We start from the raw sequence: 24,946 nt of genomic DNA on the forward strand, positions 1-24,946 counted from the left end.
TTTTTTTTTATTTTTTTTTTATTTTTTTATTTTTTTATTTTTTTTATTTTTTTATTTTTTGGGTCTTACAAGTAATTCAAACCTTTGAGGATTGGATCTTCATATCCCATTAGAATTTTATTTTAAGTGTACAAAATCAAATTTCTAATTAATAATTCTATTCATAACACATCCATGCATGTCTTTTTGTTTGGCTTACTACATTACTTGCCGTTGAGGGTGTACTTGCTAAATCAGTTAGAATGGCCATCAAGTGTTCACACATCAACCCCCTTGGCACTACGGTAAATAATTAAGAGACGAATACAAGTACGAAAGTGTAATGGCAAAAAGAGTGTGGAAATCCTTCTCCTCCACCTCAAAGGCTTAAACGAAAAAGTAAAAGTTGGAAAGGAAGGATAGCAAAGGAAGGCGGGTTGGAAAAATGTAACAAAGATTGGTGAAAATATAAACTAACGTAGAATAAAAGTAAAAAAAAGAAACAAAAAAATTAAAATCTCATCAGTTTAAGCACATATGCTATAAAACAAGCATTGATGTGGATTCACATGTGGATTCACATGTGGATTCCAATCTTTTTCCCTCCGTCTGATTCTCCACTATTTGTGTCTCATCAACAAGATAAACGTGAACCAATTATAACAACCAAAGAAAGTTGTTTTGTTAGGAGATTACTTCATTAATTTAAGATATTCTTTATGTACATGTCCTCCTCTATAAGTTATAATCCTTCCCTTCTTATATATGTAGTTCCCACAACTTCATCTACTTAAAGCTTTCAGACCCTATTATTCTCTCTCTGTCTGAATTAAGCTTGAAGAATCCCCAGAGCTCCCCGTTACCTACAAGGTGATTTTCTTTAAGCGTTTGGCTTGATCATGTTGAATGAATTCACGATTAGTATTATCAACAGAGCTGAGTTGCCCCTGGTTGAATAATTCCCACTTTTCCTATTCTTTGTCTCCTCAAGACCCTCGGTACACCTGCATCACACACACACACACACGAACTTCTGACCAAATAATTTTCATAACTCTATCCGTCACAAATCAGACACAAAGTTTGTATACCAACAGAAAATTAGTAATTTTTCCTGTGTCCTGTGTATTTGCAGAAGTTGAGAGATAATTAAGCAGGATGGCTTCTGCCCAGGGCAAAGAAAAGCCGGCAGCCATAAAGTTTCAGAAGAGCTACTTTGATGTGTTGGGGTTGTGCTGCTCATCAGAAGTTCCTCTGATAGAGAATATCCTCAAGCCTCTTGAAGGTGTAAAAGAGGTTTCAGTGATTGTGCCTTCCAGAACTGTCATTGTTGTCCATGATACCCTTCTCATTTCCCAACTTCAAATCGGTAATATATTCTCTTAAATAATTTTACACCAGTTAATATTAGTATTTTCCCTTAATTCTCTAATATTTGTGCTAAAAATTGGTTTTTTTTTGGTAATACTTGCACAAAAGAAAGCAAATAGTTTTGGGAAAAAAGAAAAAAACAAAGAACGATACCAGTAGGTGGACGTGTACTTTTTCTGTTGTGGGAGAATTATTAATCGGCACATCGTGTACAATCATGAACCAAAAAGATAGAGACCAGCATGCTTTATATCTTTTGCTTTACCCAACTTTCACGTACAATTTTGCTTTCCTTTTCATCACCCACTACGACATCCCACCAATATAATTTCCCATTTTCTAGGTGCTTTCTGCAATTTTTTATGATGGGTTTGTAACAAAAAATCTTACGAACTCGTTCTACGTAACTTTTTTCACTGTTTGGATTTTTTTTTTTTTTTTTTTTTTTTTTTTTTGGAACTCTTTTGAACGTTACTTTGGTTTCACAATTTACTCTGTATAATATACTTAATAATAGCTTTCAGTTGTGGCTAATTCGTTGTATGTCTCACCTTAGTTTTCTTGTGATCACTATATAATACTAGATAATATTTCACCCCTTTGGTGTGAGTCTTGAGACTATTTTTTTTCCTTTAAAAATTAGACAACTAGTGGCAAACCACGGTTTTTCATTTTCATAAAATAAAAAAGATTCAAACTTTTTATTTGAAAATAAAATAAAATATGCTCAGTGCAATGTGCAATGTCCCGGCCTCTCACCTACTCTTTTACCTTAATAAAAAAGTGCACAAGTTTTTCTATCTCCGTCATTACTTGTAAGGGTAAAATTTTTTTGTTTTGCCCCATCAGATAGCATTTAGAAACGTTGAAAATTGAAAGAAATCAATACGACAGCAAACTCACATGAATGTATATCGGAAAACTGATAGGGCAACAGAAACAAATTTGTTTTTTCCTTGAGGAAAATGCCCTTTTGATCTTGATAAATTAAAAAGAGCACATAATATGTTTCTTTGTTTACCAGGAAAAAAATAAATAAATAAATAAATAAAAGTATCTTGAGTAAGCATGAATTTCTTAGTACTGTATAATCTAGTACTGTTAGTTGATTTACCTAAATGTGTCGTCTAGATTCACAATCCTACGATCTGTTATTTCATGGACAGTTAAGGCACTAAACCAAGGAAGGCTAGAAGCAAATGTGAGAGTGTATGGGGCAGGGGACAGTTACAAGAAAACGTGGCCAAGTCCATATGCAATTGGTAGTGGCGTGTTACTGGTTCTATCATTTCTCAAGTATGTATATCGGCCATTAGGATGGTTGGCCCTTGGAGCGGTTGCCGTTGGCATTTTCCCCATTGCTTCGAAAGGTTTTGCGTCTGTTCGGCATTTCAGGTTTCATGACATCAACATTCTTGTTATCATTGCTGGTGAGTCAACACTTGGTCTTAATATTCAACTTCTTTTTTCATTTAATTGACTGGTTTTCCACCAATCTAATGTTGGTTTTACACTACTGGTGCATGATGTTACGTTAATTATATGAAAATATCATATAAAAATTGAAGTACATATGATTGTTAGTCAATCATCTATCATAAGAACAATATGTAAAGTGTGAAAAGAGCATATACAATCATGTGCCTCACATTAGAGTTATTCGTCAAACCATATTTTTCTAGACTCCAAATTTTGGTACCACTTATAATACTCATTTCTTTGTCAGCTACTTTATAAAAATGATTACAAAAATTAGCTATAGTTTTAAGATAAGTAAAATGTTGTATTAAATAAATCTAGGCCATCTTGTTCTTATTGCAAGTTGGATTAGTATTGATCACTAAATTGTGATTGTTGTTCGTATCGTTATACTGTACATATATATTTGATTCTGGGCACCAAGCTCATTGGATGTTTAAAAAAAGGACTTTGCCGAGCTTCACACCGAATAACCATAAAACTATTGATCCTTTTGTTTTGATTTTCTCTGTTGCAAGGATGTTTAAGAAAAAGACTTTGCCGACCTTCACACCGAATAACCATAACGATTGATCCTTTTCGATTGTTCTCTAAGAAAAATTGCAACACGTCACGTTTCCTTGGAAAGTTTGAATGGATATGTTGGTTTCTGTGTAGCAGTCCGAAAGCCACCGTTAGGCAAAATATGACCCAAATGGTTAGTCTTTGGCTTCTTGCAAGTTTGAGTGGATATGTATGGGTGGTTAGATTAAAAGTTTGGAAGGTTATTTAGCAAATTTTAACCATATTATTATTAGTTTATTGTGAGTTTAAGTGATACACTTTTAGAAAAAATGGAATGGCTAGATTGTTTTGACATTTGAAAAACTTAGAGTTCGTTGGTATCTTATTTGAGAATTGAACTTAAAATTTTAATATTTTTTTTCTTCTCTAAAAACTCATGTTTTGTTTTTTTGTTTTTTTTTTTTTTTTAAATCGAAAAACTTATTTGGTTTACAACTTCTCAAACTTACAAAAAAACAAGAAAAAAGTAAGAAAAAAAAAGCCGGAACACCTTTTTAAATATTTTTAAGTTGTGGTGTTGAGAATTGGACCCACAGTAAATACGAAGCGACAAATGTAAATTTGGGATTCAAAATTTATTTTTGAGTTAAAAAATTGGATCCAAGCAAATACCAAATGGACCCTTAAAGTTTTTTTTTTTTTTTTTTAAATTTTTTTTCAGAGAACATAACTCTACCAATTCAAGGCTTTTTCGAGTAATGCTGGAGGGGTTCCGACTTCTGAGCATCACTTGAATCCTCCTATAGCATGTTCTGCATTTTTGTACTTTCACATCTCTTCTTAGACTTAAAAAAACTTTTCTGTCTAGATTAGGTTTTCTAAATTTTTAGTCCACCTTAACGTCTAATTCCACTGGCCCTAGCTCATTATTGGCCGGCTTTCCCTTTTTTATGAATGAGGATGCTATTATTGGCTCATCATTTTGTGAACCGTACGTCTAATTTAGTCCGTATGTCTATAGTTTATAATCTCAGTGGATTCCATTAATGCAGCATTTCTCTTGTCACGTTTATTTCTGTTATGTAAATTTTATAAAATAAATGGTTCTTCAATTTAATTGCGAGAACCAAAAACTACAAAATTGAATCTACTAAAATATGAGTTCAGTTGCAGTTGGAAAAATGCTGTAAAGGATGGGAATTATATCCAGAACTTTATTGCAATAATGCACACATGGTACAGAAGTTACTTATTTGTGCATGTTTGTATATTTGTGAAAATCCATTGTGCCGGTTCACTGGTGCACATGCTCCCACTCAAATAATTCGTTTGTTTAGTTGCAGACTACAATTATATAATATACACAGGTTATCTTTGAAGAAAATATATGTATCTAATATGCAACATATATTCATTCTACTTATACTCCATATCAAATATTATATGAGCAATAGTGCTCTTGTTCTGTCATTCAAATCGAAAAAACCCTCTCGCCTATCATGTACTTATATATTTTCTCATCACTTTGCCACTTTCCATTACTATATTGAAATTTTTGTAACATTGGAATTGTGATACATCATCATTTGAAATCATCCTTAATATCATATTGCATATAACCATACTATAATAAGGTTTTCTTAGTTGTTTTCGGTTGCCCCCACTAGAAGAAATTTCTGGCTCCGTCCCTGGGACCTGGTGCTATATTTTATATATAGTATACTGGTTACTGGTATTGATAAACTGATAGATAGTGTAACTTTTGACAGTAATTGGGACAATTGCTTTGAAGGACTATACAGAAGCTGCCTCGATTGTCTTTCTGTTCACCATTGCAGAGTGGCTCCAGTGTTCTGCAGGTTACAGGGTTAGCATAAAACACTCATCCTTCTTTTTTATAAAAAAATTAAGAACTAATCTCATTGAATTAAACAGTAACAATAAGTGGCAGAAAAACACAGCAATGGATTTTGGAACAACAAATTTTGCTGAAGACAGTTTTGTACATAATTATGTGATAAACCAAATATTAACCAATGCTTTAAAAGGCGAAAGTGAAGCCCCGCCCAGGCAAAAGCCTTGAAGTTGAGGCGATATCCTAACGGGACATAAAATTATTAATATGTAGTCTAGTTGGAAGGTATGTCATATAGTGTAGTTGAACTTAAGAGGGTATTGTCATATAGTCTACTTGAACTTGAACTTTGGCATTTTTTCTTTTGTTCTTTTAAAAACGCCCAGTCGAACGCTGCAACCTCCTAGGCGTGCCTGGATCACGTCTAGGTGAGTTTAAGCCTATTCCCATTGAGCATAGGCTTTTTCATCACCACCCTGCCTCCAAAGCTGCCTAAGCGCACCTCAAGGCTCATTTTTTAAAACACTGATACTAACACAGTAAAATGTTGCGTAAAGGATTAATGGATGACTTGCTAACGTATATCATAGACAGCCAGACATGTAAAATGACATGCTTTTATGTACTCAGGCGAAAGCAGTGATGTCGTCGTTGATGAGCATGGCGCCCCAAAAAGCAATCTTAGCAGAAAGTGGAGAAGTTGTGGGTGTTGATGAGGTTAAGTTGAACACAATTCTTGCTGTTAAGGCCGGCGAAATTATACCGATTGATGGAATAGTTGTTGAAGGAAAAGCTGAAGTGGATGAGAAAACACTAACTGGAGAATCCTATCCAGTTGCCAAAGAAAAGGACTCCACTGTTTGGGCCGGCACTATCAATCTTAATGGTAACATAAATCTCGCTCTCGTCATTCTTTGATCTTGAATAAAGAATTATGTTTTCTTTTCTGACAAATTTTGGTATCTATATGTGAAGGTTATATTAGTGTGAAGACTACATCATTGGCTGAAGATTGTGCGGTCGCCAAAATGGCAAAACTTGTCGAAGAGGCTCAAAACAGCAAAACCAGAACTCAAAGATTCATTGACAAATGTGCAATGTTCTATACCCCAGGTTAGTCTACTTTCCCCATACATTTCATATGTTTCCCTATTCTTTACTGCTAAGGAGAACGCAATCGGTTGGATTTATATGTTTTGTGGTGCTGTTTTGCAGCGGTCCTAGTCATATCTGTTTCTATCGCGGTGATTCCAGCTGCATTACATGTTCACAATTGGAGCAAGTGGTTTCACTTAGCTTTGGTTGTTTTGGTGAGCGCATGTCCATGCAGTCTCATCCTCTCTACACCCATTGTGACTTTCTGCACGCTCACAAAAGCGGCAACATCTGGACTTCTGATCAAAGGAGGTGACTACATTGAGATTCTTGCTAAAGTCAAGATCATGGCTTTTGACAAAACTGGTACAATAACAAGGGGTGAATTTGTGGTGATGGATTTTCAATCTCTCCGTGATGACATTAGCTTGAACACATTGCTTTACTGGTATACACTGCAACTCCTCTATTCAGCAACATGTTGAATGACACCAAAATTCTGATGGAAAGAAAAAATTTACTTCATGACATTCAGAAGAGGCTTTCAGTTTAAAGACGAATTTAAGGCTGTCTTAATGCTGCATTATTCTTCGAAAGTGCTTCCTATTATTTCACTAAGTTTGCAGTTTATTGATTACTTTATTAATCTTCATGAAGGGTTTCAAGCATTGAGAGGAAGTCAAGTCATCCAATGGCAGATGCGCTGGTTGACTACGGAAGATCGCTTTTGGTTGAGCCAAAACCTGAAAATGTGGAGGAGTTTCAAAATTTTCCCGGGGAAGGTATTCATGGGAAAATTGATGGACAAGATATCTACATTGGAAACAGAAAAATTGCTTTGAGAGCTGCTTGTGAAATAAGTAAATGCCATCAACTCCTTTATTTTGGAAGCTATTTCGAATGATTCCAAGAATATGATTCATTTTCTTTTTGTTTATGGTCTTTTTGGATCTCTCATCATTAGTGCTTTTTGAAATTTCAGTTCCAACAATTGAAGGTTCTAAAGGTGGGAAGACGATTGGTTACATATACTCTGGGGGAACCCCCGCTGGAGTCTTTACAATATCTGATGCTTGTCGATCTGGGGCTGCAGAGGCTGTCAAGGAGCTAAAGAAGTTAGGCATTAAAACAGCTATGCTCACAGGAGATAGTAATGCTGCCGCATTACATACAAATGAGCAGGTGTGTTAGTCCTAATATTTTAGCCTCATATCACTATGCCTAAATCTGCACACGCACACCATGCGCTCCACACTACACTCACTTTTATTGATTTAATGTATGATCTTCCCTGGTATACATGGCTGTAGAACTGCATATATATTTTGTTTGCATATTAAGAAAAAAAGAAAAAATAAGAGTAGAAAATTTATCTGATTTGCAGCTTAAGCAAGCTCTCGAGGTAGTCCATGCGGAACTTCTACCTGAAGACAAGGCAAGAATCATTAAAGAATTTAAAATGGAAGGAAATACAGCAATGATTGGAGACGGTATCAATGATGCCCCTGCTTTAGCCACAGCCGATATTGGTATCTCAATGGGCATTTCAGGATCAGCCCTTGCTCAAGAAACTGGGAATATAATTTTACTGTCAAATGACGTTAGGAAACTACCGAAAGCAGTCCAACTTGCGAGAAGAGCTAATAGAAAAGTGATTGAGAATGTGGTTTTGTCAATCACTACTAAGGTCAGTATCCTTGCACTGGGATTTGCAGGGCATCCACTCGTTTGGGCTGCAGTTCTTGCTGATGTCGGGACATGCATGCTTGTGATATTCAACAGCATGCTACTCTTACAAGGAACCCACAAGCATGGAGGGAAAACTTCTGCACCACAAGGCCATAAACATGGAAGCCATGGACATAGCCATTCTCACAAAAACCAAAATTGTTGCTTGGACAGCAAACCCTTAAAAGCATCCTGTAAACCTCAAAAATGTTCCTCGCAGAAATGTGGATCAGAGTGCCAGCCTAGTCCCTTAAATTCAAGCTTTCCCTGTAAACTTAAGTGCAGTGACTTACATGAGGCACAACACTGTGATGAAACAAGCTGCACCAAAGTCAATCATGATCTCGAGTCACAGAATAAACACAATCATGGTTGTTTGAGTCATCATAATTTGAGCTCATGCGCAGAAGGTGATAAACTTTACGAGGCAAAACACTGCAATCATTCTGCTTCTTCTTTGGTGGAAATTAAGAAGTTGACAAGTAAAGGTCATTGCCACTCGACCCACTGCGGCAAAGAGCACAACAGAAAAGAAGATGATGGAGTCCATGAGGAAAAACACTGCAATTATTCCGCTTTTGCTTTGCACAAAAGCGAAAAATTGACAAGTGGTGTTCATTGGCACTCAGGCCACAGTGGAAAGGAGCATAGTATAATGGAAGGTGATGCAATCCATGAGCCAAAACACTGCAACCATTCTACTTTTTCCTCGGAGGAAAGCAGAAAGTTGACAAGTACTGGTCATTGCCACTCAACTCATTGTGGCCAAGATCATATTCACCATGAATCGTTAGGAGAAACGTTTGCCACAAGATGTGATCATCAGCACCACCATAATCAAGATAAACAATCACCCCCTCATACGACGATGGATATTGTAGCGGGTTGCGACCACACAGAATCAGCCGCAACGAATTCTTGCATTCGCTCCCGGAAAGCGGAAAAGGAAGCATGCTGCTCGGAATTAGTAGCAGTTCATGCTTGTGTGTTGGAGAAAAGAGAAGTCGGTGGGTGTTGCAAAAGCTACATGAAGGAATGCTGTGGTGGTCATGTGCATATTGGTTCTAGCTTTCAGGGTTGTTTATCAGAAATCACAATTGAATAGATGTAACTGACCGAAAATAAGTATATATATTATATATATATATATATATATACGTGCTTTATATATATACTTTTAGTAGCTGCATGTTTTGATCAAGATAGTGCGCCACAACCACTGTTTTATACTATGAAGCACAAGTACAGCTGTGGATACATCCAGATACACCTTGAATACAAGGACTTCCTGCTCAATGCACTGCTTTTCGAGTTCTAATCGTGCCCTCCTCTTAGTGTAAACTAATGTAGGATATTGTTTTGTAATAAAATAAAATAAAATATAACAAGTTCCTTTAGTGTAGAATATCTGAGGCTCACACTTTTAACACTTGGTATTAAATGTTAAATATGACTTTGCTCTTGACTCTAAAGTCATATGACTATAACTATTTTGATCATTAAAGAGAGATTAAGTTAAATTTAAATTCAAATATAATTTTTAACTTCAATTTTTTAGTGCAGTGGAAGCAGCGTGCTCATATAATTTTATTTATTGGGTTCTTCTCGTTGCAAAGTGAGCCACTTATATATGAATCTAAATGCAAGTGGTGGATTGCTATGATAGTTAAAGACTTCCTCTGTAACTTATTGTGTCTTGATTTTAAACCCTTCTTTTTATTGTAAATTAAAATTGTGATATTGATTGTATTCCTATATATACACACACATGTGAATCTAAATGGATTGCTAAGGGGAAATAATGAAAAGTTTTGATGAGTAGAAATATGGAAGGAATTCAATTTTAGTTTCTAAATTAAGTTTTCTCTGTCTTTTTTTTTTCCTTGAGGAAAGTACGATATTCATTAAGATGAAAGAAAACGTACAAAGTGAGAATGGTGTTCTCACTGTTGGATAAATACAACAATCAATGATATATTTATATATGCTAATAAATAATAAATGCGAATAAACAATTTGACAGAGTATGAACAAAACAAAATAATATTAATAGACAAACTAAAGATCGAGGCTTGCGTACCGAAATGTCCTTGAAACAGAATTTCGTCCCTACTTTGTCCTTGTAGTTCGATGGACGTCTGCTTCACTAGGATTAAACGATCTAAATCGAGATTCCAGAACTGGAAAACTAGACTTCTGGCGAATATTTGTGTGGTTCTCTTAGTAAGAAGGTTTGGGATTGTAGAAGGAGAATTCGTTTTTTGTGCTCTAAATGGGATGCGTCTGTTAGGGCACATCTTTTCATAGGGGTGCTTTGCTCTTTGGCGTTCTTTCATCACTTCAGGCTTCATCTGAAAAGATGAGTCTGCTGATATAAAAATTAATTAATTAAATCCAAAATTAAACAAAAATATATAAATATTAAATATATATTAATTAGTACACTCCAAAATCCAAACTCAAGGCTAAGCCTAATTTTATTCTCCATGGTCCATCACTCTAATCACTTTCTAAGGAAGACAAGGCCCTATAAAGTAAAAGAACATTTTGGTGGTAACCAATGTGGGACAATAAAATATCTACTCAAAATTTCCAACACTTACATAAGTCTCGATAAAAATCTTGCTGAGAATTTCAATTGTTAGTCATGGTTATCCCAAGTGACAGGTGTCAACCCACTAATATGGTGGTATTGCTCACCTTTTTGTCTTTTTTTTTTTTTTTTATGAAGAAATTTATTAAAGTTTAAAACCTCTAATACAACTATTTCCCATACAATCAAAATTAAAAGCCTCCATAGCCGAAGTTGGAAGACAAAAATCCCAAAAATGTGGGTTGGCAACAGTGAGGCCCACATGAGCTAATGCGTTCATCACGAAATTAGCCTCCCTATAAATATGCTTTCAACTGATATGTTAAAATTCAGAAGCCAACCGTTTGATGTCCTCTATGATAGGTTTAAGATGCCAAAAAGGCATCCAAACATCTTGCATCATCTGGATGACAAGCTTAGAATCCCCTTCCATGCAGAGAATGTCAAGTGGACCGAATTTGATCTGCGGGGGCCTAAGAGATTGTTCTCCAAATCAAATGAGGAAATGTCAATTGTTAGTGGACACAATTTAGTGATATTCTTTTTAGTAAATGAGATATCTGCAGATGCAAAATGAAACCTATTAACTTGAAATAGTAAATTATAGTTATACAAACGTATGATTTGGCTTGCTTGTCCTGCAAGAAACTATTTCAATTTCTAAACTCTATACACAAGATAAATTAAAAAGGAGTTTGATGTTTATTAACAATGCCATTAAATGATATCAAATATCGTAACGAATGCAATAAAAAAAAAAGTTCGTAGACTTCAAGGTAAATATAATATAGGTGGATGACACAATTGATATATCTCACTTTTAAAATATACTAATAACATATATTATTATTTGAATAGGATAAACACTACATGGCTTTATTTTTGTTACACTGAAGAATTGTTTCAAGCATCACACTCACCTCAATACCACAATTTTGGGATGCTAAATCCCGAGGAATGCCACGCTCGAATCAGCTCGACAATGTGTGTTCTCCATATAGGCTTGCGCATCAAGATTTTCGGCTCACGACAGGGTTTAATTAGCCATCCCCAACCACAAAAAAATAGCAACGTTAAGCCATCCTGGATATCACCTTCCAACAACACAACCAGCCAATCCGGAGCAATGTTGTCCCATAAGTTGCTTCTTTGTTCCCGCAATCCATAATGTGCAAGTGAATAAGTAAAAGAGGTTAAACGCCTTCCCCTTTAGCTCATTTTCAACTCCATACTGCATGAAAATAAACTTCAAAAAACAAACAAACAATACACAACTTAACTCAAGAAGATCCTCCCATTGATGTCTCGTGTACCAGTCGCAACGAAAACAGACCAGATCAGTGTTATCTCCCAGATTTGATCCAAATTTGTTCCAGATTGCGTCTTCAAGTTGAGGAGCCTAACAATTCATACGGCTTAAAAAAAAAAAAAAAAAAAAGAACTAATCATAATTAAAGACGCTAATCACTTCACTTGTGGGATTCAAAATGAAAACGTGGTGACGAGTTGATATTATTCTATATTTTTAACCCTATTCTTAGTATGCTCTAGTAATTATTTTGATGAAATTTTGATACTTTGCTTCATATTTTCAATTTAGGACATGCGACTTTCTCTGAGAAAAAAGTGATTAAATGGATAAATTTTGAAGTGATTTCAATCGGAGGACGTTCGTGAGTCTCTCAACTTGTTCGTATCAAAGTTTCATATTTTTCTACCAAGCGATTTATTTATGGCGATATAACAAAAGACCAACGCGCAAAACTGTCAAAGTAACGTTTTGAGCTTCTTTGGATTTTTTGGTGTCCAAGATGACATTTTCTGGAGATATGGTTAGGAAATCTTAATATTTAAAATAAGCTTCCTTCTTCAGTGGAGTCCCTAAATAGGGATAGCCACCGTATAAAATGGGTATAAAACAAATATAGGGACAAAATGAATCTCCAATGGATCGGAAAGTGAGTCCTTAAAGTATAGGCACTCGCTGGATACATAGTATATGTCCTCACATATAGGGACTGTATAGGGACAACCTTGAGTTGAAAACATGACCCACAATCTTAATTGAAGCTTTTACGCTTTTAATTGATTTCAAAATGGTTAACATAAGCAAAAAAATGTGGATCTTAAGTAGAAAACGGGACTCACAATCTTGATTGAAAATCTTAATGATTTTAATGCTTGTAATTTTAATGCTTTTAATTAATTAAAAAAAGGGTTAACCTAAACAAAAAATGTGCACCTAATCAAATTATCACATAAAATCATAAAAGCTTCAAATTTAGGGACTCTACTATAAGGACTCTACCGATTGAGGCAATATTCTTTTAGGGACACAAGGATGCTCTCTAAGTCCTTAAATGAGTACTCAAAAGTGGTGGTGGGAGTCCCTAAATAGGGACTTCCATTGATGTACTACTATCTAGTGATATTCCTCTTTACTTGTAAGTGAAAGGTCTTAAGTTCGATTCTCACCAAATGCGAAGTCAACCCATATAATTGCTAGCCCATTGTGAGGCTTAGCACACTCCTCCAACCCCTAGTGTAGATAAAATCGTTTGTTCCAGAAAAAAAAAAAAAAAAAAAAAAAAAAAAAAAAAGCTTCCTTAGGCTTGTTTTAGATCTATTTTGGGCCCAGAATGAGGCTGATCAGTTTGCGGGCAGATTTCTCCATGTTTCCTAGTATCTCTTCATATATTCTATTTCCTAGTTTTATTCTAAGACCTTTTCTAGGAAGGATTTTATTTTGTACGTAGCATAAATAAGGTTAATTAGCAATTAGGGTTCTCTACAAACTACTTTGGAAAACTCGGCTTAGAGAGGTTTTGACGATTCAACTTTATTTTAACAAGCTGTTTTCTATCCTTACAATGAATAATATTTTTCTTTTGAATTATAATTTCACTTAGTATGAACACCACGTCTTAAGGGTTGCATGATTTTTCAAAGGGCTTTCATAAAGCTTAATGAGTCTTTAATGTTCACAATTGATCCGAACATCCGGACGGGTTGCATGTTTGATATACATTCTAAATTGGAGGTTCAAGTAGAACATACTTTAGGAAAACCTAACCTTCAAAATACGCATGGGTAATTCATAAGTAATTAAAAGAGAATTATGTCGAATCTTTTAAATTATTTTTATTAAATTCGTTTTTATTATTTTAAGTCATAAAATCAACCTTTTTCAAACTTTGCTTCAAATAATTAATTAAGATTTAGTTTTCACATACGTTGTTTTAAATAATAATCCATGTAGAGAACGACTTTGCATGAGCATTTACACAACGACTACCTTGTACACTTACAAGTACTTTAAGTGTTTTTATTTTTACTTTTGCAGGTAATAAAAATTCATCATGCGGGAAGACAAGGAACCATGACAAGCAAATACTATAAGGATGATCCACCAAGAAGAAAGAGACGACGGAGATTCGACCCCTGTCAGACGGAGAAGATTTTCTTCTTATTTTGAAAACTTTTGAAATAAAATAAAATAAAATGGGAACAATAAGAACGAGCCTAATTAAAGTAATTAGTAAAACTTAAGGGAGTTCAGGCATCAAATTCAGTGTCCTAAGAGAAGATTCGTCCCAACTTGACGTGGTTGATTAGCATTCTTAGCCAACATACAACAACCAGTGGTGCTCCCGTAATTAACTTCATTAATCATCCAACGCTCAAACATTTAAACACAAATAAATCACAATGAAACTCCCCCAAATAATATGCAAATAAATCAAATGTTTAATCACATGTAACCCCCAAATGAATATATATAGATATGGAATTGAATTTAATGTTTTCTTAAATCACACCAAAATTTCAACACCACGAAAGATTACTTAATTCCTTCCCGCTAGCCATCAACAAATTGAGTAGATAGGGAAAAAGCGCGCTTAAATTAGCTTTCATGGTTGTACTCTTGGTTGTTGCTTCTGGTAAAGTGCTTAATTTTCTCTAATAATTATACCAAGTACAAACAATATGCATGGATTAATTTTTTTCTATCCCAATTTCTGCATGTGTAAGAATTTCCTTCTGTATATGTATATATTATTAATCAATGGAAAATTTGGTGGTAGGAATACAATATGGAGCTGAAGCAAGGTATGCAGTAATTAAAATTCCCTGCACATCAGTTTATGATTGCCCTGATCTAACTAGATGTATGTGCGAGGACACACTATGCAAATGTAAGCGGGAAGGAAGACTGAGGTTCATCACCCAAGCCTCCTCTCCACACCCGCGAGCAGAGAAAGAAATTCCATAAGGAATAACTCAAGCCTCCTATATATATGGTAGGCACAGTGGGTTTTACAGCACAAAATCTTGAACTCGCGCATTTTGTTCCAAAATTATATGCGCTCTCTAGAGAATCATCAAAGTTTTGGGTGTGAGAGTATTTGAATAAATGGTAAACGCATTGAATTGCTGATGTTCAAAAAACAATGGGTCTCATCACTCACTGTCAAATGGTTTTGGGTCTGGATGCATACTCTCACATTCTACGTTTATAAGTTAAATTGTGTTAGTGTTCTTGATTTATCTAAGTTATGCGATATGGAGATAGAAAAAGGATTGAAGGATGCAAAAGGAATGAATGTTCTTCTTCTCTCTTGCAGAAGTTGCAGAGAGGAATATATTTCTCTTAATGGAAAATTAAGCACACACACGTGCATTTCATGACTAATAGCCTTAGATGGATCCACACACATCATATTTGATCTCAGCCACACATCTAGCTAATTTCTAGGATCACTACACATGGCTATTTTAGCCTTACATATTGGAGCCCCACACTTGTCATTCTAAAAGACTAAGTGCATACACAATTAACATTCAAGGCTTCTTATTTACCAATCAACTCATTACTTACAATTCTACACTCCCCTTTAAGTTTTGAGCTGATTTCACTCCAAGTTTATCCCTGAGATAGCATAATCAATCCTTAGCTAATGACTTTGTGAATATATCTGCCAGTTGCTCATTTGTAGCACAGTAAACCAAATCAATGATTCCTTCTTGTAGAGCATCCTTGATGAAGTGATATCTTCGATTGATATGCTTAGTTTTCTGGTGAAACACAGGGTTCTTTGTGATGGCAATTGCAGCAATATTGTCACACTGAAGTGGAGTAGCCTCAATTTGAAATTCACCAAAATCTTCCAACACAAACCTGAGCCAAATTGTTTGTGCAGTTTCCTCTGATGCACTAATATACTTTGCTTCAGCAGTGGAGAATGCTACATAGTTCTGTTTGATTGAAGCCCAAGAAAAAATTTCCACTTCCAAAGGAGAAAGCATACCCTGTGGTGTCTTTACTGTCATTAATTGAACCACCCCAATCACTATCACAGTAGCCAATTAGGATTGCATTCATCCTTTCACATACTCCAAACCATAATCAAGAGTTTCTTTGATGTACCTAAGAACTCTTTTTGCAGTTCCCTAGTGTTTATTAGTGGGGCATTGCATGAATCTAGCAAGTAGACTGGATGCATACATCACATCAAGCCTTGTGGCTGTGAGATACAATAGATTTCCCACTATCTTCCTGTATTGTTCTTCATTTGATGGACCACTATCATCATCTTTACTCAACTTTTCAGTTGTAACCAAAGGTATAGAGACAGGTTTACAGTCACTTAAGCCAAATTTACTTAACAAAGATGTAGCATACTTTATTTGATGAATAAAGATGCTTGTGTGTATTTGGATGACTCCAATTCCCAGAAAATGATGTAAGAGCCCCAAATTTGTCATTTCATACTTTGTCATCATGTCTCTCTTGAATTCCTCCAACATTGGTTGACTATTCCCCGTGTACACAATATCATTTACATATAGAGACACAATCAAAATTTATGCTTCTCTTCTGGTTTTGGTATATAGAGTGGCCTCACTTTTACTCTTCTCAAATCCATATTGAGCAAAATAAGAGCCAATTTCACTATATCAGGCCCTTGGTGCTTGTTTTAAGCCATACAAAGCTTTATGAAGCTTGTACACTTTGTCTTCATTCCCCTTGACCACAAAACCATCTGGTTGTTCTGCATAAACATCTTCTTTGAGTACTCCATTCAGAAAAGCAGATTTGACATCTAGTTGGTACAGTTTCCAACTCTTTTGTGCTGCTAATGCAACTAGTGTTCAAATTGTATCGAGTCTAGCCACGGGTGCAAAGGTCTCATTATAATCAACGCTTGGTTTCTGAGCATACCCCTTGGCTACCAGTCTTGCTTTATTCTTCTGTACTGTACCATCAAGATTAAGATTGGTCTTCAACACCCACTTAACCCTAATTATAGGTTTGTTGGTTGGTTTGTCCACTAGCTCCCATGTTGCATTCTTTTCAATCATTGATAGTTCATCTTCCATAGCCTTCATCCATGATTCATCTTTGGCTGCCTCATCAAACTTTTCAGGCACCATAATGCAGAGATTGCATTGAGCTAAACCATCATCGAAGTTCCTCCACTTTAGTGGAGTGTGATCAAAAGCTTGAGATTGTTTCATGCTGCTACTTATATCACTTGGTGATTCATGAGAAAATGACAATCTTGGTGACTAAGCATAGTCATGACTTCCAAGAATTATCTATGGTGATGTAACTTTAGGTAGCTAAGATAACTCTTCATAATTAATGACAGTTGTATAATTCTCATCTATGGTGATGTAACTTTAGGTAGCTAAGATAACTCTTCATAATTAATGACAGTTGTATAATTCTCAAGTGTCTGCTTCCAATTCCAGGCTGCATTTTCATCAAATACATCATCCCTCGAGAGTATAAGCTTCTTAGAAATGGGATCATACACCCTATACCACTTTTCACAGGTAACATACCCTACAAATATACCCTTAGTGCTTTTTACATCAAGCTTTTGTCTTAGTTCACCTGGTATGTGTGCATAACACAGGGAACCAAAAACTTTAAGATGAGCAATTCCCGGCTTTCTACCACTGTAAGCCTCAAATGGAGTTACATTCCCAAAAGCTCTTGTAGGACATTTGTCTAGTATATATATTGTTGTATGTACAGCCTCAGTCCATAAGTAATATAGAAAACCCTTGCCATGCAGCATGGCTTTTGCCATTTCAACCATTGTCATGTACCTTCTCTCCACCACTCCATTTTGCTGTGGAGTATAGGTCATAGAGAGTTGCCTTTGAATTCTTTCCTTCTCACAAAGTTTATTAAACTCACAGGATGTGAATTCACCACCTCTATCACTTCTCAGGCATTTCACTTTAAAACCACTCTGTAATTCCACCATTGACTTGAATTTCTTAAAACAGTTTAGTGTTTCTAACTTGTATCTGAGGAAATAAACCCACACCATTCTTGTACTGTCATCAACTAGGAGCATAAAATATTTGTTACTAGCAAGAGAATCATTTTGCATAAGACCACAAAGATCTATATGTATTAATTCTAGAGGATTTCTTGCTCTCCATGCCTATTCTTTTGGAAACCATTATTTATGTTGTTTTCCAAGTTGGCATCCCTCACAAACTTCATCAACTTCTTCCAATTATGGGAGTCTATGTACCATATCTTTGTCCTTGAGTTGTTGAAGACCTCTAAGATACAAATGGCCTAGTCTCTTGTGCCATACCCAAGTAGGCTTAGAAATGCTTGCTTTCAATATAACCTGATCATCTGGTACCAGTGTTAGAGGATAACACCTGTTCTTTTTCATTTCAACTTTAAGTACCAATGATGGGCCAAAAAAAAGACACTACACATTTTTCCTCCAAATAACAAGTAGTAACCAAGTTCATCCATTTGTCCCACGCTTAGCAGATTTTCCTTCAACCCAGGTAAGTACATTACTTCCTTGACATATTTTCTACCTTTGATTGTGTCTATCACAAGAGTACCAATACCTGCCACATTCACAAGTTCTCATGTAGGCATTTGAACTTTGCCAACCATATTTGTATTTATATCAATCAACAATTTTGAATCACCTGTCATATGGTTGCTATAACCATTGTCAACATACCATTCTCCATTCACCTTTGGTTCAATGATGGTGCTATTTGCATAAAATAGGTTCCCTGTCACCTCCACTTGATTAGCACTATTTGCCTTTTGCACAGATTTACTTGCAGTGCACTCTCTAGCCTAGTGTCCAAACCTATCATAGTTATAGCATTTAGGATTCCCCTTATATCTACACTCACCAAAGTGAAACTTAGAGCACACCCTACACTGTGGTTTGGTAGATTCTTGACCCATTGACTGTGATGGACATGAATTTTGTGCAGGACTAGTGAAGGGTTTCTATTGAAATCTGGGTTTTAAATCCCATTTCTTGCCCTTAAAATTCCAATTTTTCTGGAATTTTGATGGACCAGTTTGAGCTCCACTCCTGTTCTGCCTTTTTGGACTCATTGAGAATGATGCAAATGCCTTTTTAGTAGTTTCAACAGTATGTAAATCAAACCGTTGTTCTTGACTTTTCAAGATTGCAACTACTTCATGCAATTCTACAATCTCTAGACACTTTGTATTTTCTATGATCAAATAGATAGAATCATAAGTTTTACTTAGACTAATCAAAACCTTTTGCACAAGTCTCTTATTAGAAAGAGATTCACCAAATGTTCTCATCTGATTAATCAGTACATTCAACCTTGTAAGATAACTAGATAGGGACTCATCATCTCGCATCCTAGCATACTTAAATTCTCGTCTAAGATTATGAAGTTTTACCGATCTAACCTGATCACCACCATGGTATTCTCCATACTATATATCCCAAGCCATCTTAGCTGAATAAACGTTGATAATCTGAGGGAAGATCTGGTCAGAGACTGCATTTTGTATAATTTCAAGAGCCTTCGTGTCCTTCATGAATACAGCGGTCATCTCTTCATCAACTTCATCTTCTGATGACCCTTCAACTTTCTTCTTCTTCTTTGAATCAGGGTTTATAATCCCCTTTTCTACTAGATTCCATAACCCAAGAGATTTGAAGATTGTTACCATCTTAATTCTCCAGAACTCGTAGTTCTCACCGGAGAAAATTGGAGTTCTCACTTCCAAGCCTCCAGATCCAAACATCTTTAGTCTGAATAAATCAATTTCTCTTCTCAAATGATAACGAAACTTCAGCGACCTTCACCGAGCTTCAAGTGAGCTTTGATTAAGCTCAGTGACCTCACAGATTTACGCCCAAACTTAAATGATCCAACCTAGCTCTGAGGCCATATTAGTGTTCTTAATTTATCTGAGTTACGCGATATGGAGATAGAGAGCGAATAAAAGGATGCAAAAGGAATGAATGTTCTTCTTCTCTCTTGCAGAAGTTGCAAAGAGGAATATATTTCTCTTAATGGAAAATTGTGCACACATACGTGCATTTCATGACTGTTAGCCTTAGTTGGATCCACACACATCGCATTTGATCTTAGCCACACATCTAGCTAATTTCTAGGATCACTACACATGGCTATTTTAGCCTTACATATTGGAGCCTCACACTTGTCATTCTAAAAGACTAAGTGCATACACAATTAACATTCAAGGCTTCTTATTTACTTAGCAGCTCATTACTTACAATTCTACAAATTGCTAAAAAAAGGCCTTAAAACGGAATAAAAAGAGTAATGCTAGGTAAACCAATTTTTTAGACCAAATTTGCAAATCATGTATGATGTGTCACTAATAGGAAATTAACACATTAGTTAACACTTAAGTAATAATCCAAGTCAACAACTACGTAATATGATTGACAAAAGTTAGTTTAAAAGTTGTCTTCCTAGCATTGTCCGAATAAAAAAAAAACCTAAAATATATTACACACGAACAAAGAATTTTAACCTTAGTGAAAAAAGATGATACATTATCCCCATCTTTCTTCCTCTCTTTCGACCTAAGATCCAAACCCTAGCTTTCTCGCTGCAGTCGTTGGCTCCTTGCTCTGGCATAGGCTCAACGGCAGCCTCCTCCACCTCGTTTATCTTCCCCTTTCCTCTTCCCCTCCTTTCCTCCTTCAATTTCACCCACAACCACACTATTTTGATGCATCTCTTTCTCCTCCCTTGACCAATGACCCCCTTTTTTCCCTCTGCCCCTATCTCTCTTGCTCCTCAACCTACCACCATTTGTCCATCTCTTTTTCACCAGTCCCTCGGATGCCCAACTCCTCCTCCCTTTCCCACAGTTTTTTTCTAACAACCCTCCAATTTTTGTTGGAGTTTCTTCCTAAATCCGCAAAATGCCCACTTATTTTTGGCATTTTTTGTGATTTGGGTTAGGATATATGGTTGTGGTGGGTCATATCCATCTTATACTGCTTGTTTTCTATGGTAGTTGTGCGCTACTCCGCTAACTGTGACTAAGCCACCTTACCTGGTCTGATCTATGGTAATTTTTCTTCCTATGGCTGCTATAAATCTCTCTAGAAGTGGTTTTGTCCTCACCATGAAGACTTGCTGGTTGATGGTTCCATTCTTAGATTACTTAGTTTTTTATTTTGTGTTGTTTTGTGCTGCATATCAGGCTGCGTTATATCGCTTAGGCAAGTCGTTTCTGACCTTGTTCTTGCGATGGATTTTGTGCTCCGGTGCCAGATTTGTTATGTATGCCATAATTGTGGCAGGTTTACACCGGTAGCTTATGGTTCTTGTGTGTTGTGGACCTGTGGTAGCCATGTAGGGGTTTTCTTTATTAGCGAATTTGTGCGAATTTATCTCCAAATCAAGATATTTGGTCACTGAAGAATTATACCCATTCAGCACCTCTATGTAACGTTGGTTGTACGTGTTTGTTCTCATCAATGAAATTCTTTATTGTTTCTATAAAATAAAATAAAAAAACCTTAGTGAATGTACGTGAACCAAATAGTTTTTACATATATCGGCCAGCATGTTGCAGCCTTAATTAAAACTTATACGATTCCTTTTTGATAACCTTCCTTTTCCTTTTCTGGGAGGAACTGGAATTGAGTTGTGTGTCATGTATATATATCCAACAGGATCCTCTCCGGATTATTTTGGTGAGGATTCGTGAATCGTGTCCATTAATCGTACATCATGCAGTCAGTTTTTGTCAAGTAATTTTTGTGTTTAATTTTAAATAAAAATATTTAAAATAATTTCTGACCGCATGATATACAATGAATAGATAAGATTGATGGACACAAAGAGAATCCGACGAGGATCCGAATTCTATATATATATCCAGACGACAAAAAAGGTGAAACACTCATAATCTCAAAAATACCAATCCTTAATTAAGATTTTAAAGTAAAATAGTTCAATTTAAGAAAATCAACTAACTGAATAAAACTACCCATATAGTGGACAATTTTTTTCTTACAAATTTTAATCTCTATATATATAAAGCGAGAAGGCAAAAATGATGAAACATTTATAATTCCAAAAGTATCCCTCGTTAATTAAAATTTAAAAATAAATTAATTTAATTTAAAAATCTACTAACAGAATAAACTACCCATATAGTGGACAGATTATTTTCTTTTAATCTTTAAAATAATATGTAAAACAAATATAAACGGAATAAACTTACAAGTAAAATAACATCTAAAAGGGCAAATTGCCTCATGCTTTAATTTAAAAAAAAAATTAAATTAAAAGAAAAATAAATAAATAAAATTACAAATAAAAAAATAACATTTATATATATTTATATATATATATATATATATATGTATATCTATGTATATGTAAGAGCAAATTGGCACACACGTAAGTGTGTGGCAAGAGGTTAGTGTTACATATAAGCTTGGAGGTGCAGAAGTAACTTATACCAGCTGAATGCACATTGAGTATTTAGACAGCAAATTACTGTAGAAATGAAAATTAATTAATACAGTTTGAATCTGACTGTGCAAATTAACTTAGTTTCCATTTTGATTTGATGTATTTCTTTACCAAATCCTTGTTTTAATTCGTTAGTAAAACAGTAACCATATCTAGATATGGCAGTTGCACAAAATAACTCCCAAAACTTGTTTATACACGGGATCTTGCGGGTGGCGGATGATTTGAACAAACTTGTCAATTTCCACTATATATAATCATAGATATGGAGGGCTCTAATCACTCAGAAATTACCTAACATAGTACTACAACCATCATATAATTCCTTTCCTCTAGCTATTAAATACCGACATGGAGAGATCACTGAAGTTAACCTTCCTAGTTGTGCTCTTGGTTGCTGCCTCGTGTAAAATACTTTTCTCAAATAATTTTATATGATAGCAACAATATACACAAATACATATATATAGATATGTTTGTATGTAAGCACTTTTTTTTCGTTTAAACTATGTATGTGTATAAAAAAGATATGTAGTTGAGCAAAATTTGGTTGCCTGCAGGGACGCAATATGGAGCTGAAGCATGGGGGAAAATAATTAGGGTTCCCTGTAAATCATCGGACGACTGTCCTGACCCGAAAAAATGCCAATGCAAACACACTATATGCATCTGTAAGCGGGAAGCAGTATTGGATTTTTTTTGCTCAAGCCTTCTCTACAGACTCGCAGGCAAAGAACAACAATCCTTCCATATATAATGTTACACAAAGAAGTTTAGATCTGAGAGGGCTGTTAAGAAATAATAAAGAGCATCACCGTATTGAGATAATTTCGTATGTTCGATTTGCCTCTCTTATAATAAATATGTCAACAGAAGTGCAGTAGTGCATGTACGGCATATATATGCCAAAAGCGTCAAAAATTCCTAATCAATTTCAGAACACAACAAAAATATCACAAAACACAAAAAATGAACTGCTACTCATGTTAAGTTCAGCCTCTGCCCTGCATATATGGTCGAGCGTTCATGGATTTGGTCCTTGAGAATCTAGCATGAGAGGAAAGAGAGCAAAGAAGAACTGAGGATGACTTCCCGGCCGGAAGATATTGTACCAAGAGTGGTTAATTAATACCGGCGAGTCATCCTCGGCTCATATCTACTCTCCATCTCTTCATGCAAGACTCTTGGACGACCTGTGGTTATTGTGGTTACTGTCCACAGGTGCATCGAGGGCTGTTGAATCTCTTTGTGGTAGTGATTGGAGTTAAATCACCATTCTAGTTCATGGTTGCAGTCATGCACCCTTCTTATCCTATTTATAGGAGCAGAAATTACTCAAAACTCACGATAAATCAGTGAGTGGTTGAAAGGTTCTTTCCCACCATGATTGTATCAACTTTGGGGGAAGGACTTACATGCACGTTTTGGGATTAAGATTCTCTCCTCTCCCTCTTCTGTCCTCTCTCACTTTCCTCTTTGTCTTTCTCTCTTTATAAAGAAATCAACATAAAATGTTGATGTGATTTAATTGTCGCCATTCAAATAGAGAAAACTAGAAGGGAGGAGAATTTAGAGAGGCGAGAATCCTTCTCCACCTTTGGGGATGCCATCAAAGTGAACCAAATATAATTGCATAATTAAGTCCTCCTTTTGTGAACCAATGCATTAAGACTTTAATAAATACCATAGTATATGCCTACATACTTTGTGTGTGATATTTTCTTTTGTTTTTAAAATAGGAAGGAGAGAGGGAGAGAGGGAGAGAGAGAACATGAGAGTGAGAGCGGGAAAAGAGGTTTTATTTTTGTTTTTGTTTTTTATTTTTTGATATTAGATATATGCTAAAATCATTTGTAAGTGAGGTTTCAATAAAAAATTGTAAAATTTGGTTTTGTGAAATTATATTATCACCATCATTTTTTTTTCTATGATAAAAGACTAAATAGTCTTTTCATCATCTTTTGGTTGATAAAAATGATTCTATTACTTTGGTAGTTTAGATTTGAGAATAACTTTTATATAAAATGAGTTTATTAGTATGTAGTGTCCTATTCTAATAATAGATTGCCAGGGAAAGTTTTTCTCTGTATAACAGTTCATTATTGAACCAAAGTGCCACGCTAGCGGTAAACCCATTTGCTCTGGGACTATGCGTTATATTATATTGAAAAAGGAAGGAGATTGAATCAGGCATATGGGCTGATGTATGAATAAAATCTTTTCCATAATTGTAAAGTTTACATGCATTATCCCCATTATTATCAGACTTCTCTTTATTCCATGTAGTGGAATGGGGCAAAAGATCTTCGGCTGGCCCCCCTGACTTTATTCTCCCAACTAATCAGCCATATGGCCAAGGCCTTTTGGGAGGCACACCAAATCTTCATCACACTGCAATGTTTTTTCTTCTCAAAAGTTTGTTATAATAACGTAGACACTGAAATTTTAGTGATGTGAAAAGGTATGTACGTTCTTGATAAGTTAAAATATAGTTTATGAGATGATATGTAGGACATAAATATTCATCTTCAAACACACGAGGT

The 24,946-nt window shown here is 35.5% G+C and overlaps 1 protein-coding gene across 1 annotated transcript; it reads left to right on the forward strand.

The window, feature by feature from the left end:
* The first annotated feature begins 597 nt into the window (after positions 1–597).
* LOC137737873 (putative inactive cadmium/zinc-transporting ATPase HMA3) lies at positions 598–9,405 on the forward strand. Its single transcript, XM_068477447.1, has 10 exons — positions 598–849; positions 1,115–1,348; positions 2,517–2,780; positions 5,103–5,200; positions 5,819–6,074; positions 6,164–6,301; positions 6,404–6,731; positions 6,941–7,143; positions 7,266–7,465; positions 7,668–9,405. The coding sequence occupies exons 2-10, from the start codon at positions 1,138–1,140 to the stop codon at positions 9,114–9,116; spliced, it is 3,147 nt and encodes a 1,048-aa protein (XP_068333548.1). The 5' UTR covers positions 598–849; positions 1,115–1,137; the 3' UTR covers positions 9,117–9,405.
* The last annotated feature ends 15,541 nt before the right edge of the window (positions 9,406–24,946 follow it).

Source organism: Pyrus communis, chromosome 6, assembly GCF_963583255.1.
Source record: "Pyrus communis chromosome 6, drPyrComm1.1, whole genome shotgun sequence".
NCBI classification, from domain to species: domain Eukaryota; kingdom Viridiplantae; phylum Streptophyta; class Magnoliopsida; order Rosales; family Rosaceae; genus Pyrus; species Pyrus communis.